The 18,993-nt window shown below is 37.1% G+C and overlaps 2 protein-coding genes across 7 annotated transcripts; one reads left to right on the top strand and one right to left on the bottom strand.

Moving 5' to 3' along the window:
* The first annotated feature begins 631 nt into the window (after positions 1-631).
* Positions 632-6,670, top strand: LOC104088034 (B3 domain-containing transcription factor VAL3-like). 2 transcript variants are annotated; one of them, XM_070182008.1, is made up of 6 exons: positions 632-1,076; positions 2,574-2,655; positions 3,212-3,310; positions 4,045-4,117; positions 4,570-4,649; positions 6,030-6,670. In XM_070182008.1, the coding sequence occupies exons 1-5, from the start codon at positions 934-936 to the stop codon at positions 4,647-4,649; spliced, it is 477 nt and encodes a 158-aa protein (XP_070038109.1). In that variant the 5' UTR covers positions 632-933; the 3' UTR covers positions 6,030-6,670. The 2 variants fall into 2 exon arrangements, with proteins under 2 accessions (XP_070038109.1, XP_070038110.1); XM_070182009.1 differs by having other exon boundaries at positions 713-1,076; positions 2,574-2,669.
* LOC104088035 (ADP-ribosylation factor GTPase-activating protein AGD5-like) lies at positions 4,028-18,424 on the bottom strand. Of its 5 annotated transcripts, none has more exons than XM_070182007.1 (12): positions 18,185-18,422; positions 16,578-16,636; positions 16,373-16,463; positions 12,255-12,309; positions 12,038-12,128; positions 11,710-11,944; positions 11,448-11,628; positions 10,652-10,842; positions 9,827-10,061; positions 9,682-9,742; positions 7,958-8,091; positions 4,029-4,194 (listed from the first exon to the last, which is right to left on the bottom strand). In XM_070182007.1, the coding sequence occupies exons 1-12, from the start codon at positions 18,413-18,415 to the stop codon at positions 4,142-4,144; spliced, it is 1,617 nt and encodes a 538-aa protein (XP_070038108.1). In that variant the 5' UTR covers positions 18,416-18,422; the 3' UTR covers positions 4,029-4,141. The 5 variants fall into 5 exon arrangements, with proteins under 5 accessions (XP_009590933.2, XP_070038108.1, XP_070038105.1 ...); XM_070182006.1 differs by having other exon boundaries at positions 4,030-4,194; positions 11,448-11,631; XM_009592638.4 differs by having other exon boundaries at positions 4,028-4,194; positions 9,682-9,740; positions 9,894-10,061; positions 11,448-11,944; positions 18,185-18,424.
* Between the last annotated feature and the right edge of the window lie 569 nt (positions 18,425-18,993).

Here is an 18,993-nt window from a genome sequence, read left to right as displayed (position 1 = left end):
GAGAATTGAGCGTTTTTCTATGTTGTATCAGGGGCAGGGCTAGGCTGATAATGTTTCGCCTTGGTTTGTTAGTGGTTTATGTAGTTTTCACACTATTTTCTATGGCATTATTACTCGTTATTGTTATTGCTTTTCCATTTTTATTTTTTATTTTTTACGATGCTGGTATTATTTTTCTGGCTTCTGGTGCTATCATTGATCTATTGCCTATTATTTATTTTCTTCTTCTTGAGCCGAGGTCTTTCAGAAACAACCTCTCTATCCCTCCGGGATAGGGGTAAGGTATGCGTACACTCTACCCTTCTCAGACTCCACTTGTGAAATTTTAATAGGTTGCTGTTATTGTCGTTGTTGCTCTTTAAAATCGAGGACAATATTTAAAGACCACCCCTAGTAGAGCCATTCATGTCAATCACCCATTATTTCACACATCCCCGCCTTATGGGCCATGGTTGGGCCTTGGTGACTAATTGTCCTTTTTTGTATCAATTGTTTAGTTTTTGTTTATAATGGTGGATCAATTAAATCACGATCTAAAGATTTTTCTAAGAAACTAAATATTTTATGAGAAAATATTAGACTACGGTCTAAAATTTTACTATAAGTTATGGCAAACGTTAGGCTACAAATTAATATTATGTGAGCAAACTGAAAAATTATACTAATATTAGATCCGAGTCTAACATTTTGTGTGGAAGGGGTATTTTACAAGTGCTATATTTGCAAAAGAAATTCCCGCTCTTTCACCCCAAGTCGGTTAATTTCCCTCCTCTTTCTTCTCCAATTGAGTATCCAAATGGCGCGGGTTTCAATTGAAATAATTGTCTCTCTAAAATACTACAAAGTGAAAGGTAAATCTGCTACTAAACAAAACAGGCAAAGCTTAACAACAATACCGTTAGGGTTCCTTTGGCTTCTCTTCTGAAAGCTTCAATGGCTTCTCTTCTGAAAGCTTCAATGGCTTCTTTTTCCTCAAGAAGTTCCTGCTTTCATTGTGAAGAATCAACGTCAGATAATTTCAGAAATGGTTGGCGCCTTCGCAGTTGCAAGTTCGCTCAGCTCTGTCATCTTTGCGCGTGAGTATTTATTCACTTGTCCCACCAAAAGTTTTATGGGTGATAATAATTTGTGACAGAAATGGGGAAGCCTTTTAAGTTAGAAAAATATATTTTTTTAGCCGCTCTTACAAATAAAAATAACAGCCGAAAGGTGTTTTTTTTTTTTTTTTTTTTTTTTTGTATCGTAAATGCTTTCTTAATGATGGTAATTTTGTGCCCAGAGATGGGAATCCTTTTTTCAATGTTTTGTTTATTTAAGTTTGTGAATTTTGTTACTGAGTCTGGCTAGAGATTTTCCATACATGGGTGTAAAACAGTAGGTTTTGTAATTCTTGGATGTGTGGATGTTTCATTGGCATTTCTTTTAATCAGTTCCTTTGTTTCAAGTTTTCATGTTTCTGGAGCAAACTTTTAAAACATAACACTCACATAAAATACCTGGATGCAATACATAGCTGTCCGAAATCCTTTCTTGGTGATGATAAAATTGTGAGAAATAGTGCAAGAATATGGGAACCTTAAAGTGAGTAGGTTGTTAAAGTTTGTGAATTGAGCGTGTCTGGCAGTAGATTTGCACTTAATGCGTGTAAAAGAGGAGTTTTCATTTGGATGTTGCTTAGTATTTGGATATGTCGATGTTTCATTGGTATTTTCTTAATTAGTTTGCGTGTATCAAGTTTTCTTACTTCTCAAGCAATTTGTTGATAAACTGTATTTTCTCTTTGCTGTCTTGTCGTGCGCCTTTTTCATGATTACTGCTAGCTATCCATCTATCGGTTCGATTAATTTCTTATATATTTGATATTTTTGGTGTACACCCACTCTCCCCATGCCAAGCACTAGCTGAGAGCACTCTGTGCGTGGGTAAGTTGTTTGTACAGTTAGTATATTGATTTTTATGAATGTGGATTCATTTTGTTAGTTGCAACTTGCTTGTCCAAAAGATATAAAGTGGACTAAAAGTTGCAAGTATTCTGGACTGGTTATTAGGAATTGATCTAATCTTCCATTCAATTTCAAAATGCCTGGTCTGAAATTTTTTGGCATTTCCATTCTGAAATTTTTTGGCAGTTTTAAGTCGATACTCGCCTTAAAACTGACATCAGTACTAATCAATTATGTGGTTGGTTATGGCGAGTAACACTCTTAGGTGATTTGACTTGTATACGGAAAGACCTCCAAGTAAGAGCTTCTGCACGACTTTATTTTCCAAAGATGAAGTCAGAATGTATTCTCATATATTTCTTTTTAACTGCTAATGACTGCCGAAAAAAGTCAATATATAACTTGATTTTTTGGTGAATGGAATGTTAACTGCTCTCTGCGGTTAAAGGAGAAATGAATGACATGACGAGTTCCGAATCAGGAAACTGTGAGTGTCATAATTCTGTTTAGTTGGATGAAGTGATATCAGTCCCTCCCTTCACTTAGCTTAATATGGTGTAACATGTTGAGGCTTATAAGGCTATTAATGAATGTGATTTACCTTTTGATTAGTTCTTATTTTTCGTCTAGTTCTGTATTTGAGGCCGATAGGTTTTGCGAGACTTTCCATAGAAGAGATGATGGCTGGAGAGATTGTGAGTCATGTGGCAAGGTGAGTGGAAAAAGGTATCAATCATAATTTTACATATAGAAACTTAGCTATGCCTATGAATAGAGGTGGCAAACGGGCGGGTCGGATATGGACGTGCCGAAAACAGGTAATGCAAAAAACGTGTAAATTATCCGACCCGACTCATATTTAATACGGATAAAAAATGGGTTAACTTGCGGATAATATGGATACGGATAATATGGATATCCATATTATTCATGGCTTCTTGAATATGATCACTTTTGGGGGGAATTCCAAGTCTCCCACACTTGAGGAACCCCCAATTTGAGGCTTTAAATGTAAAAGTTAAACCCATTAGTTATCCACTTGGTTATCCATTTTCTAAGTAGATAATATGGTTCTTATCCATATTTGACCTGTTTTTGAAAAGTTCATTATCCAACCCATTTTTTAATGGATAATATGGGTGTATAACTTTTTACTTTTAACCATTTTGCCACTACTGCCTATGAATAAAAGGTCTTTGTTCATAAGTATATATACTTGTAAGCTTTGTGAGAAAAGTTTCTTATCAGTAATATTTTTATCTTCGCAGTTGGTCCATTGTGGATGTATTGTATCATTCGACGCATATCTGCTGTTGGATTTTGGTGGAATTATGTGCATGGAGTGCTCAAAGAAGAATTTCGTTCTTGTAAGAATTTTTAAGGCATTTGATTTTACCAGTTAACTCTCTTTTACTCCCACAATCATTTCTCAATATTTGTTGGAATGATTCAAACAACCTCTCTACCTTCACAAGGTAAGGGTAAGGTCTGCGTACACTCTACCCCAGACCCTACTTTGTGGAATTACACAGGTTTTTTTTGTTGTTGTTGTGGATTCTTTAAGAGTCAGCTTATGCTGCCTCCATCCTTTTGTACTATGTATAATAAGAGTCACTTATTTTTTGTCGACAAGTAGAATGTATTTAATCATTTCTTTGCTAAATCTTGTGAAAGTGCCTCGAGCAAAAGCAGGCCTGTGATTACCAGTCATAACCGACTTTTGGCTGATTGCTTTAGTAAGATACAATGACAACTATTATAGGCAATCTAGCTAAACAGAGCTGTTCATACCTTTTCCTGTTTTCAGTTAAATTGCGCTTAGACAGTTATATACATAGTACTTTTATGCTACTTTGAACTATATCTGTCTCAATTGTGATACTTATTTTCTCCCTTCTTTCTGAACTTCTTCTAAACGTGTCAAAGCTCAACTCTTTTAGGTTAAAACTATCTAGGGATGCTTCAAGATGTTGTTCTTTTATTCTTTTGCTATTCCTTTTTAGGATGAGGAAACTAATGTTATATATATATATATATATATATATATATATATATATATATATATATATTTTTTTTTTTTTTTTTTTTTTTTTTTTTGCAGGCACGGAACCATTGCTTGTCTCATGAACGTCGAGTGCCAACTGGAGAATCTCTGCTGGTCCCAGCAAAACTTGGTATAGCCGGTTGCATCCCTTCCGCTAATGCAGCATGCATTTTTTGACTGAGATTAGTGATAGAATATCCTTTTGATCTATGATGACCATTAGTGAATTAGTTGATCGTAGTACAGTCAAACCTCTCTATAACAACATCCCTATATAACACTTCTCTATAAAAGCCAAGCTTTTCGGAATCAATTTTTATGTTATGATATAATATATGTTCTCTATAACAACACTTCGCTATAACATCCAAAAATATTCGGAACAAACGAGGCTGTTATAGAGATGTTTGACTGTAGTATAAGTAGTTTTCAAGCTAAAGGAGGTTAGTTGCATGTTCAAGTTCATTGGAGTACCACTTAAGTTTTAAGAAAACAATCTGAAGATGATATATTCCTACTTCCTTCTACTCGTGCATGGGACATTATCATCGTACCCTGACCAGTAGTTGTTTGGTTTTGTAGTTACTTTTTATCGAATTGAACCAGGAAAGAAATTGTTCATGGGATTAAGGAAAAGTTCTGCTGGTTCTACCATCTCATAGGTATGCAAGACATACTCTTCTGATTTTGTTTACTAACCAATTAAAATTCTGCATCTTTTTAAGATAATTTCTAGCTGATCAGAGCTTCTCTTTTCGCATGGTTCTATTATGATAGAATCGGCCTATATTTTGCCCTTTGTTTCAAGAAAAGGGCCGACACTATGTGCTGAAATGGTATGTGTATATAAATAATAGTAATAATATAATAATAAGGAGACCCCCTGGTTCCAGCAAAAAGCAACAAATGGACAATTCTTTTGGTAAAGATTTAAGTTATATACAATTTACTTACACTACCAATATATTTTTTAACGTGGTGTAAATTTTTTAAGCTATCAATGCATAGTTATAGAGATTAACAAGTAATGTATAGTAATAATAATAATATTAGAAGTTCTCAAAAAGCTATTCCCAGCTAGTAGATATCACATGTATGAATTTTTTTTCTTCAATTGTGTTATATTTTAGCTAAGTTTGTATTGATTCCAATGATTGTAGGTCGTTCAAGACAACTTCTTTCCATGTGATTTTAGGTCTACCCCGACCCCGTTTAACACCTTCACTCACCATAGTTTCACACTTACAGACTGGTCGACGCAGGACATGACCAAACCATCTCAAGCGACTTTCTCTTAATTTATCCTCAATGCATGGTGCCTGCAACTTCTGGAGAATGTGGTCATTTTTAATCTTATGAACAAGTCCATCTTAGCATTCGCATCTCTTCACACTAATCTTGTGGATATGTTAGACTTTAGCGGCCCAACATTCAGTATCATATAACGTTGCTGGTCTTATACATGTTCTATAGAACTTACGTTTCACTTTGGTAGGTATCCTTCTATCACATAACTCCTCGGTAACACTTCTCCATTTCAACTATCCTATTTTAATCCTATGAGTAACATCATCTATTTTTTGAGTATGATATCATTCCATTCCCTTGAAACAATAAGCCTAGATATCTAAATTGTTTGCATTTTGACACCACAATCCCGTTTCGTCTGACCTCAACTTTGCTCGTCTCATGCTGACTAAACTTGTCAAATTTCCCTTAGTCGACAGAAAAAAAAAGTCCGAACCTCAATACCAAAAAGGGACACATGAAATATCACGTTAAGTACCTAACAACTGGTTATCTTCAGGTAATAAATTATTACACTGGAGAATTATTTCACTTATAGTTTTACACCATTTTATTGCTGGCAATAATGTGTTATAAACAGGTTGTTTGCAACGACAATCTGATGATGATTTTGATACTTTGGTTAATGCCCTTTAACCGTGACCCTGCCCCCATCGCCCTGGATGCTGAAGTTATATGTGAACCCAACAATCTCGTCACATAATCTACAAATGAAAGATTATGTTGTTTTACAGGTTTCAGCTCGATGTCCTGGAACAGGACTGGCTACACTTCAATGCATTTGGCTATGTATCCAGGGAAGCTGTTGGTGTTATCTGTGCAAACTATCCAAACATTTTAGCAGATCAATGTCTAGTCAAACCGATGCCTGTTTGAATATGTAAAGGTTTCTCTGTTGTTTCCCACAAGTTTCTGCATGTAAAGAACAACAACAACAACAACATACCCAGTGTATTCCCACAAGTGGAGTTTGGGGAGGGTAATGTGTATGCAGACCTTACCCCTACTTTGTGGCGGTAGAAAGACTGTTTCTGATAGGCTCTCGGCTCAAGAAAAGCAGTTCTAAGCATGATTCTGCATGTAAAGAAGTCATAATTTTTTTGAACCTATATTCAAGTATGAAGAGCAGTAGATAGCCTTCAGAAAAGAGTCTCAAACTGTTTTAGTTCCTCCTCTTTGACCTAATATTAGTTTCATCTATTCCCCATTTTAAATCTGTTGCAGCAAAGGAGGGGCAGAAATGCATCCAAGTTTGGAGGGAGTCAAAGTGATCATGAGCATGTCGTAGACCCTCTCTGCTTTTTCGTCTTCCCGGGAATGAAGACTTTATAAAACAAATGATTTTTCTTTAATACTATTTTTTTTCATTTTTGTATATGGATGGATATATAATATTATCTAATTATTATTATTATTATTATTATTATTATTATTATTATTATTATTATTATTATTATTGTTGTTGTTAGTTGTTATTATTAAGGAGTGAGTGGCCTATTTACGACTCATGTGCTCTCTAGCTTGCTACGGCTCAAACAAGTCGGGAGGTTTCAATTGGCTTGTAATGTCGGTTGTTTGCCTTTAGTTAAAAGTAGAGACACAAGGTGCTATATGCCCCACTCTTAAAGTAAAAAAGAATGGATGAAATCAAAAGAAATTACAGAAGGAGCGAGAAAGAAAATCTTAATTACAGGAATCAAAGGTTAGACCGATTACTTTAACAAAGTAACACCTAAAAAAAAATTATTAACAAAGTATCACCTAAAAATATTTATTTATTCCCGCTGCCCGTGGCGGAAGTACTTGCTTTGAATGCCATTACATATTTCACTCGCATAATGGTCTGTGCATATGGTTTGAGCACCTCTATTTAAATAGGTAAATTAAATGTTTTTTATGTGCTTACAACAGCCAGGACCACGTAAAATATCTCATGTAATACTTTTTGCACAAATAGAATTATCACTTGTTCTCCATTTCAAAAATTTTGCAAGATTTTCATTGTTAATTTTCACACAAGTTAATATATATACACATGAAGTTTGTTGTTTAATAAAAAATGACTAGAGAAGATTGGCGAGTAATGAAAATATTTAATGAGAGATTTTCCAAAGAAATAGTCAAAACACTTATGCCCTAGCTATTTGTAACGCACTTGCCAAGGTCTTACCTCATTTTTGGAGTCCTTTACTTAATTTCCTTTTTTTATTTTCACGCCCAAGAGGCGGAACCTGGATTTAAAATTTGTAGGTTTTGAAATTTATAAGTTTTGAAATTTGTCATGGAACCCATAACTTGTCTTAGTTACTGGGTTGACAATTAAATATTTATATGTTTTTAATAAATTCCCTACTACAAATACAATGTTTAAGCAAACGTGACTGAGTTACTCCGAACCGCACCTAATAGGCTAGCTTTGCTTCTGTAGTCAGAAGGGAAAGGACCAAAAGTCCATTCAATTTCAACATCTAATTATTCTACCTACAAATATTAATCAACTCATCCATAGAAAACTGAATATTGTTTCTTTACAATAGTCTATAATTTCCTAGTAACGCATAGATTTCCGATAGCTACTTTCATGTTAATAACTCTATTTGTATACTATGATCCAAAAACTAGTATAATTCCTCAAAAAAATTTCAGCGTTTCGAGAACATGCCTTGAGTCAAAGACGAGAAATCGCATTCTTTTGTTGATTGTGTAGAACTTGATGAAAGTGTGGTTGCTGCATCTCTGCTCGGTACAGAGGGGACTGTACCATTGCCCGAAGAATTCTGTCCCATTGGGTAAACACTGCAATATACAAGAGGAAATATAAAAATATCAGTCCAGATTTTCTGACAGTGTTACGCGATTGCAGGAGTTTAGTTAACTCGAGGATCACAGAGTTGATTCAGGAATGATTCGAGAAATCAACAGTAAACGAGTGCAGAGAAGAAGAAGGGAAGAAGAAGAGAGAAGAAGTAGAATAGGAATTGTATTATTATTCATGTTTGTAATTTGTGTACTACAATGTATTTATATCTATTACATTGAATGAAATTCAAGAGCTCTTCTAACAGATTCCTTCGGCCAACAGATTCTTTCAACTAACTGAAGTTAGTTATTGTAACAAACTCTAACTCTTGTAACAAGTCTAACTAACTCTAACTACTTTTTGAATTCCTAACTAACTTCCCTTTCTAATAATCGTGTATCAGACAGTGAGTATTTAAAAGGGAAATGGTTACAAGATGTTACAGTCAGAGATGGATCAGGATTTTGGTTCTATGGGTTCAGGACTCGGGTTCGAACCACATAATCCATCACCTTGTTTGAGTTTTGGGTTCATAGTTCAATGTTTTCAACAATTCCAATATATTTTACACATAAATTCATGCCTAGGCTAAATGTTATGGGTTCAAATGAAGCCTAGATTTGCCCCTGGTTATAGTATAGACTCAACTATCAAAATTGGATGGCAAACCAATGTAGAACTAGCTATCAAAAGCAGATTGCACACCAGTATAGTTGTGGCTACAAAATCTTCAAGTTTCCAAAACCTTTTTTTTTATAAGACAAATAATTTTATTAATGATGAGAATATCTCAGGTTCCTAAAATCATTTTGAGCAATGTACAAATATTCAAATTTAGTAATCAAAGTTACTAGTTCGAAGTTCAACACATGTCTTGTCTCAGAAGCTGATAGATGATATCTAGAAAAAAAATCTCTCTCTTCGCGGTAAATCGTAATAAAACATGAGAGACAAATTGTCATAAATTTGTAGTGGATGCAGTGCTTTCTCAAGGAAGCTTTCATGTTATGGTTTGACTAAATTAGCTGCTATGATCTCTCAAAATTTTAAAATAAAGGGAAAAGATTACCATATATGACCATCTAATAGATCTACGGGATGCCCTGTTTCAGTTGATGATTAATTTTATTCGTTTGAGTCGGTTAACTCTTTTACTAAACTCCGTCTATGTAAGCTTGCTCACATTGCTGATAAAGGAGGAGAATTGCAGTAGGCTGCCAACTGGCGTAAAACTTGCCAAATTATGATAAATCCTCATAATATAGATGACATGGTCAGTGAGGACTCACATAGTCGACCCCTACTTGTTTAGGACTGAGGCATAGTTATTATTGTTTAACTTGTTTATTATGCTACAGTCCATTTTATGCGGACAAAAGGTGTAATCTGAAGTAAAAAACCTGAGGATAGGTTGTGTCTAATTAACAACTATTTTTTTCTTTTAAAATTAAAAAAATTAGACAGAACCTATCCTCAGGTTTTCCACTTCAGATTATGCCTTCAAGAAAAGAACTTGTTGCATCTAAATCTAGCTATTATGAGACCAATCTACAGTCCGCAAATGACATAGAACAAGAAGTAAGCACCTCGATGTTGAAAGTGGCACAGAGTTTCCAGCTAAATGTGTTGCTCCCCCAGTGCCCACCTAGTTTACAAGCAACGAAAAACAGTTTTAGCAGAGTTTATAGCAATATTCCAACAAAAAACTCAACATTCATGCATTTTTGAACTGCAAATATTTCTCCAGTTCAGTCTTTCCACTGGCTGGCATCGTCATTCCAGGGAACTGGTAGCTTACATTTGGCCAACTTTGATTCACTATATTGGAGCCATTTGGTCCTTGTTGAACATCCCCAGGGATTTTTAAAGCGCCACTAGCAGCGGCAGCAGCCATTAGAAGAGACTGTTGTTGAGCTAGCTGGGAAAGTTGTTGCTGATGCATAGCAAATGGTGACACCATATTGGACTGCAGAAAACTCAAAATTATTTTTAAATAAAAGGAATTTGACTATATAGATTATGCCTCAATAACAGAGCAAGTTACGGTTAACTATATGAATCCTCACTGACCATGCAACCCCTATTAAGTTCATCTTAGGCCCATATTGTACAATAATGACGATGATAGAAATTTTATACATTTTCTCTTGACATATAAATCTCGACTAAAAGACTCCTAGAGAACATAATACCTAAAGTGAACATACTACCGTGATTAAAATTTAGTCCCAAGTAATAGGTATCGCCAATATAGAAACTTTTTTTTTCCATTATGCCTTATTTTTCGCTAGGCCTGCGTGGATTCCAAGAGATTGTAGGTTTTTTGAGACAATTTCCTTCCCATGTAATTTTAGGTCTAACTCATCCCCTTTTAACACCTTCACTCACCATGTTTTCGTAAGTACATACTGTTGCATCTGGAGGTCGAGGCAAGACATGACCAAACAAACCATTTCAAGTGACCTCTATTTTATCATCGACGTGTGCTACTTGCACCTTCTATAATAAGAAAGACCAAGAACAACTTAAAGCTCCAGTTCTGAATAGGGATAATACCTTGTCAAAAAGGCTCATGATATCATTTTTGACATCTTCTGGAAGCTTCTCGGTCAAGGAAGAAGTTGAAATTGATGATGACAATGATGGTGAATCCTTGAATAAATCTTCTACCGCAGAAGCAGATTGGGATTTCCGATGATCAGATTTTGCAACACCAGTTTTCGCTGCTGCTATTGCTTCTTGAGCAGCTGAGAAGTTTACAAGGTTCGATTAGAATAAAATGCGCTAAACAAATGACATAGCAACTGCAATACAGTGTTTTTGCTTTTCTCAAACTATCATTCACCCCTTCGGAGGAGCTCCCTACTTTGCTCCCTTGATGACTTGAACCCGCAACCTGAGGGTTCATTCACCCTCACTCAAAAGTAGATGTAGAGGGAACGGAAAATTATGGATCATACTAAAATAGAAAGAAATAGACAAAAGAATGCCCATGCTTTTTTTTTTTTCTTTCCAATTTGGTTATAATGCCGGTGTCCTAGCTAACTTGCACGTACCTCTACTATTCCAATTGCTACATGAATTATCCCATTTTCCTACCAAGGCTTAGGCTTATGGGAGAAGGTGGCCTAACTTTTTTGCCCCTATTGGGATTTGAACCCATGCTCTCCCTCAAGCTAAAGAGGAAAGAAAAAATAAAGTTCGTGTAACCTGTCCACCAAGATTTAGGTAGATCGGGGGGAGATCAACTAAGTTTTTTGTCTGTACTGGGATTGACCATGCTCTCCCCAAGGTAAAGAGGAAAGTAAAGATAAAGAAAAGACAGTTCTTACAAAAGTGTGACTTAACGTACATTGAAAACCTGTCCACGAGTTATCATCTACAGAAGCAGCTTCTGCTCCATTGTCATTTGGAGAATCCATAGAAAGCATGTCGAAAAGATCAGTAGCAATATCAACTTTAGGAGGATAGGCAACTTCTGCGACCTGCTTTGCAGATTCAATGACTGCAATTGGTTGTGTCTTCTGACTTGTCTGCTGAGGAACCACATCCGAAGATACTTTTTCATGAGTTGAACTATATGATTCAGAGTTTGAAACATAGGTTTGACGTACTTGCTCTGGTGCTCTTGGAGGCAGAGGTATACTGAATCTAGCAGAAGGTATATCTTGCTTTATGCTAGGGCGTTGTATGCTTATCTGCTCATTAGATGAACCGCCGGAGTTAGTAGCATGCTCATGGCCAGTTTTGTCACAACGTTGTTGACGTTGCACTGTGGCCAACTCTTCTTGAATCTTGGAAACTGATTTTTCCTTCCCATTCTTACGGATCCACCTCTTCTCTTCATATCTAAGCAAAACACAGATACTGCCTTAGATGAGTTGCAAAATACTAGATTAAAGGATAAATGATTGCTAAAGCCAGGGATTAGTAAAGACATACTTTGCACGGATGAAATTCTCAATACCAGCTCTATCATAATTTGGAGGAAGCTCCGCTTCCCAATAACTATTTGCCTTCTCGTTTCCCATTGCTATACCAGCATCAGAAAAGGGATTATGTACAATTGGGCTATTTATGTATCAGATCAACAGTTTTAGGCTACTAATTATGTATGATATCAACATCAAAACTGTAAGAGTTTAATAAAAAAACTTACATTGAATAAATGCAACTTGTTCAGGAAGCCATGTATCTAAAGTAGCTGATCGAACCTGCAAAAATTCGCAAACAACAGAAAACATAACAAAATTTTGAAACAATAAGCATCTTTCACAAATCCAACAATAGTCATTACAAAAAACAAAAAAATCTAGAAACACATGAAGGCATGGAAATTCATCGCACATGGTCCAGATACACATCAGCGTGCATTTATAAAAAAAACAAGGATCAACGCATTTACCATACATAAAAAGTGGATTAGACCGTCAAATAACAGAATCTTAGCCAAATAATTTAAATCAGAAATTTGGCAGAACAAGGGATGATTATTGAGGTTAGGAATGTAAAAGAGCTGAGCCAATTTGAGCTTTCGACAAACTTGCTTGCCTAGACATGTCCATAAGGGAGCTCAAGCACAGATCGGCATTGACCAGAAACCCAAGAGCTCAAGCACGGCTTGAATGATATTCCACAAGGCTCAACGTTACTTGGTAGGATCTCTAGACTTCACAAACAACAACAACAACAACAAACCCAGTGCAATCCCACACGTGGGGTATGGGGAGGGTAATGTGTACGCAAACTTTACCTCTACCTTATGAAGGAAGAGAGACTGTTTTCGATAGACCCTCGGCTCAAGAAAAGTGAAAAGGACACAATAAGCAAACATTAACAATGACAAGGAAATAAGATAGTAGAAACAAATAGCACAGCATGTAATAGCAGAGAAACTAGGAATACGAAGCTATAAGAGAAGTACGAAAACTACCGGCAATAATGCCACATCGTCTAATCAACAAGGAACTCGGAATAGGAGAATACAAGACTAATACTAATACTACTAGTACGACTAGAAGAGACTCTCGACTAACCCACAATCCTAATCCTCGACCGCCACACCTCCCTATCGAGGGTCATGTCCTCGGTAAGCTGAAGTAGTGCCATGTTCTGCCTAATCACCTTTCCCCAGTACTTCCTAGGCCTCCCTCTACCTCTCCTCTGACCCTCTACGGTCAACCTCTCGCATCTCCTCACTGGGGCATCGGTGTGTTTCCTCTTCACATGCCCGAACCATCTTAGCCTCGACTCCCGCAACTTGTCTTCCACAGGGGCCACACCCACCTTGTTCCTAATAACTTCATTCCTAATTCGGTCCTTTCTGGTATGCCCACACATCCATCTTAGTATCCTCATCTCTGTTACTTTCATCTTCTGGACATGAAATTTCTTGACTGGCCAACACTCAGCTCCATACAACATAGTCGGCCTTACTATCACTTTGTAGAACTTGCCCTTAAGTCTCGGTGGCACATTCCTATCATACAAAACACCAGACGCAAGCCTCTATTTCATCCACCCCGCTCCAACACGATGCATAACATCCTTGTCAATCTCCTCGTTCCCTTGAATAACAGACCCAAGGTATTTGAAACTATCTCTCTTGGGGATGACTTGTGAATCAAGCTTCACCTCCACTTCTGTTTCATGCGTCCCCACGCTGAACTTGCACTCTAAGTATTCAATTTTAGTCCTACTCAACTTGAAACCTTTAGACTCCGGGGTCTGCCTCCACAGCTCCGGCCAATTGTTAACCCCGCGGCGCGTCTCATCGATTAGCACTATGTCATATGCAAATAACATACACCATGACACCTCCCCCTGAATGTGGCGCGTCAGCTCGTCCATCGCCAGGGCAAATAAAAATGGGCTAAGAGCTGAACCCTGATGTAACCCCATCATCACAAGAAAATAGTCCGAGTCTCCTCCCACAGTCCTCACCCGAGTATTCGCTCCATCGTAATATCCTTAATCACCCTAATGTATGCTATCAGAACACTACTAACCTCCAGACATCTCCATAGAACCTTCCTTGGGACTTTATCGTAAGTTTTTTCTAAATCGACGAACACTATATGCAGGTCCCTCTTTCTCTCCCGATACTGCTCCATCAACCTCCTCACCAAATAAATGGCTTCTGTGGTCAAACGCTTCGGCATGAAACCGAACCGATTCTCCGAAATAGACACACTCCTTCTCACCCTCTTCTCCACCACCCTCCCCCACACGCCTCTTCTACCAATACCTTGTGATCCTCGTCTTTGATTCAGCTCACTCGGTCTAGGTCCCGAGCTTTCCTCTCTCGAAACTTGGCTAACTTGAACAATCTTTTGTCACCACCTCTGCCCCCAAGTTCCGCATACAAGTGTTCAAATGTTGCGGTCTTAGCCACCGTGACTGCTAACTTCGCCTCTTTCTTAGCCTTCTTATAACACTCCATAAGCGTCCTCCTCTCCTCCCTATCGGCGTTCTTTACTAGCTTCATATACGCCGCTTTCTTGGTTTCTATTTTACCTTAGACCTCTCCATTCCACCACCTGGAGAAACCCTTCGTGACCCCTAACACCGCCCTAGCAGCTTCCCTAATGCAGTTCGTTGTCGAGGTCCACATACTACTCGCATCCCTACAACTCCTCCAAGCCCCCATATCTAACAACTTCTCCCCCAATGCCTGAGCTTTGTCCTCAGTCAAGGCTCCCCACTTGATCTTAGGTTGACCAAACACCGCTCTCTGCTTCTTTTCCCTCTTAATCTCCAAGTTCATAACCAAGAGCCTATGTTGGGTCGAAAGCGACTCACTCGGAATAACCTTGCAATCAGTGCAAAGACCTCAATCCCTCTTTCTGCAGAGTAAGTAATCAATCTCAGTCTTGGCTACCGCGCTCCGGAACGTGAACAAGTGGTCCTCCCTCTTCTGAAAGCACGGGTTAGCTAGCACCAAATCAAAGGCTCTAGCAAAATCCAGCAACGGAGAACCACTTTCATTCCTAACCCCAAAACCGAACCCGCCATGTACATCATCATAGCCCCTAGCCGTCTCCCCAATATGTCCATTAAAATCATCTCATATGAAAATCTTGTCGGCGTGCGTAACATCACGCACTACCTCATCTAAATCCTCCCAGAATTGCCTCTTGACCTCCTCTCCCAAGCCCGCTTGCGGTGCGTATGTACTAACCACGCTTAAAGTGAGCCCACCAACCACTAGCTTAATAACCATCAATCTATCGTTCACTCTCTTAACATCAACCACCGGCTCCCTGAGATCCCTGTCTATTAAGATACCTACCCCGTTCTTGCCCCTAGTTCCCCAGCGCCCCCTGAGTACCACAGTTTACACCCGTTAACCTCACACGTCCTAGTGCCCACCTATCTAGTCTCCTGGACACACGCTATATTGATCCTCCTCTTCTAGAGAATCTTCCCTAGTTCTAGACTTCACAAACATTTTAAAAAAATGAAATCCACTATACCATGTGAATCAAAAAAAGAGAAAAGAGCATCATATATAAACATCAATTGGAGTAAATATACATATTTAGATCTCGGACGAAGCTGGCATAAGAATGTCACAAAACTAAGCATATTTTCGAGTCCAAAAGACACTCAACAGCCTGATCACCAGGATATCACCATATTATCAATAGATATGCTAGAGATCATGTAAAGCATGTTTTGCATATATTCTCATAATTATCTATCACAAGCAAGCACTGCCCAAGTTCAGAGGCGGATCCAGGATTTAAACTCTATAGGTTCAACCTTTAAAGTTCTTAGTATTGAACTCATTATATACTGAAAGTTATGGTTCAGTGAATTTTTGCACATAAATTTATACTCTATGTCAAAAGTTATGGGTTCAATTGAACCCGTTGCTATATGACATCCACATCTGCCCAAGTTTCATGTAAGGCAGAAATGTATGTGTTGGGGACAAACATGAAAGCGCTGAGATGAGACGTTCACAGACAGTCATTTCTAAGGTGAATCAATAAACGTAGAGTCATCTCCATCTGGGTGATCTATGGATCAATGTATTTCAGTAGGGTGCTGTCAGCTGGAAAAGGATAAAATAAGTATACGCTACACATAATATTTAGTAGTTCAAATGGTTCTTAAGTCAATCAAGACTATGAGCCTTAATAGTCTATCAATTGCTACAAGACCTAGAAATTAAAACATGCACTATTACTATTGCACCATTTCATAGTTCAGACATATCTAGCAAATCTCACATATGATGACGGATTGACAGTAGAATAGTCAATAAATTACCTTTGATATGTGCACCCCTAGACTTCTGTGGATTCCGGAGCATTGCATACATATGAAGATCCCCAGATTCACACTTGCCCATCGAGGACCTCTGCATAAAAAAGAAGAATACATTAAAGGCAATTCCTGTTTAATATCAACAATCCTCTCAGCAGCATAAGTTCTGATTCCACAATATCAAATTCAATTATATCCTAGTACATACTTGGCTTTGCAATCTGCACACTCCCTGTTCTCTGGCAACTTAAGGAGTCCTTCCAGAATCTGTGAACAAACACAGTCCGCTATTATATTGAACATGAATGCACATGTAAAAGGAAAATGAAACCAGCCAGGAAACAAATTGTGCAGGCCAAATGCACAAGATTCACAAAGAAAACTTTTAATGTAGTGTTTTTTGAATCCCCTTGTTAGAATTTCTAGCTCCGCCACTGTGTACTTATAATTTAACACCTCCAACTAAGGATGCTAGCATAACTTTGGGAATTCAAATTTAAGCAAGACGGAAAGATACGCTTTCAGTAAGTGATTGGCTTAAACTCCTAGTTGTCTAGACATGTCTCTCCTCCATCATGACGGGGGAGCAATTCCATGTAAAGACCTTTTCTTTTTTCTTCGTCTTTTCATGAATGGCCAATTCTACGTGGAAAACTTCTAATGCTGGAGAACCTAAATTATTGAATACTGCAATGGAACAGGTTCAAATGGAACAAATTGGATAGTGAGGATTCATATAGTTGATCCCAACTAGCTTGGAGTTGAGACGCAGTTGTCTTTATTGTTGTTGATCAAGTCTATGTAGCAAACTTATCACCAGAATGATTTATACGGATAATTACATCTACTGTTTAATATTTTTCTAACTTTCACTCAGTTAAAAATGTTAGCTAGAACCTGAAAAGCTAACATCTAGACATATCAATTAACAGCTCAAATAAATCAAACTGGTTGTTCTGACTGATGTATCCGTGATTGAACAACAAACTTCATTTGAAATTTCACTAATCACACGGTTCACTTATTAATTATCAATAGAGCGACAGTTACATAATCGAAAAAAGGATCATAAACCTCAAATCTCAAATAAGATGATAAGAACAACGAGCGATATTGATCCACCAAACAATAACCAAAAGCTAAACTTTCGGCTATTAAAATCAAAATAAGAACAAAGGCAATAAGGCACCCAAGGGCGTGGCCTACAGTCAATGAAGTGTGTTGAGAATAGAGGTGGCAAAATGGTTAAAAGAAAGCAGTTATACACTCATATTATCCATTAAAAAATGAGTTGGATAATGAACTTTTTAAAAACGGGTCGAATACGGATAAAAATCATATTATCCACTTAGAAAATGGATAACCAATGGATAACTAATGTGTTTAACTTTTACATTTGTAAAGCCTCAAATTGGGGGTTCCTCATGTTTGAGAGACTAGAAATTCTCTCATAAGTGATCATATTCAAAAAGCCATGGATAATATGGATTATCTGCCGGATAACCCGTTTTTTATCCGTCTCAAATACGGATCGGGTCTGATAATTCATATATTGAATTATCTGTTTTCGACCCGCTCATATCCGATCCGACCCGCCCGTTTACCACACCTAATTGAGAATCATGAGGTCTCAGATTCAAATTCGCTCAAAGCCAAAAATCTGATGTGATTTTTTCTAGCTTTGGAGGACAGAGTTAAATGGTACTTGTGGGAATTAGTCGAGTGCATGCATGTTAGCTAGCCTTAACTCTATGGTTATCAAAAAAAAAAAAAAAAAAATCAAAGGCAATAAGAATGAGAATTTTGAGTGGATACCTTTCTGTGCTTGGCATTGAGCTCCTTTGTAACGTTGGCCTTCTCATTCATAATGGCGCTGGTCGGAGCTACGTACGGAAATGAAAAAAAAAAAAGAAAAGGAAAACAATCGCCGATTATATGACCGCCGAGGAGTATAACTGAAAGGAGAAATCGCAATATCGTTTTTGATTGGCTTATTATGTATTTACAAAATTTTTTCCAAATTAGCTTCAAAATGTTAGATATCATCCACCAATAATGTTAGCTTAGATAATTTAATTTCGAAGGCTCAAATTTATTACTCCTTATATTTTATTTTTTTTGGGTGACCAGCAGTACGACTGTTAATCTAATTGATTGTACTAGATAACATATAAAGTCAAAAGTTTCTAAAATTTATTTTGTCTCGATATTTTTTGGGCGGCCGTAATGAAGTGTAGTTATAGATAACATATATATTATAACATAATAAGAAAAATTGATTCCAAACAATATTTGAATGTTATAATAAAATATTGTTAAAAATAATGATTGTTATAAAAAAAATATATTTAGTTTTAAGTCTTCGATAATAAATTGTTTGATGTTGTTACGCGTCACTTTGTTAAAGATTTCGAGTAATTAATTCCAACATTTTAACGTTTGATTTACTGCCTAAAGAAAAATATACTACAAAGGGTCAAATATACTCTTCTACTCTCGAAAATGATTTAAGAATACCCCTCGTTATACTATTAGGTTATCTATACCCATGCAGTCATACTTTGGGTTCAAATATATCCCTCATTTAAACGGAGGGATACATGTCATCATCCTGTTGGTCAATT

Source organism: Nicotiana tomentosiformis, chromosome 8 (genome assembly GCF_000390325.3).
Source record: "Nicotiana tomentosiformis chromosome 8, ASM39032v3, whole genome shotgun sequence".
NCBI lineage: Eukaryota > Viridiplantae > Streptophyta > Magnoliopsida > Solanales > Solanaceae > Nicotiana > Nicotiana tomentosiformis.
Note: the sequence above shows the minus strand (reverse complement) of the source record. Positions and strands in the feature narration are given on the sequence as shown.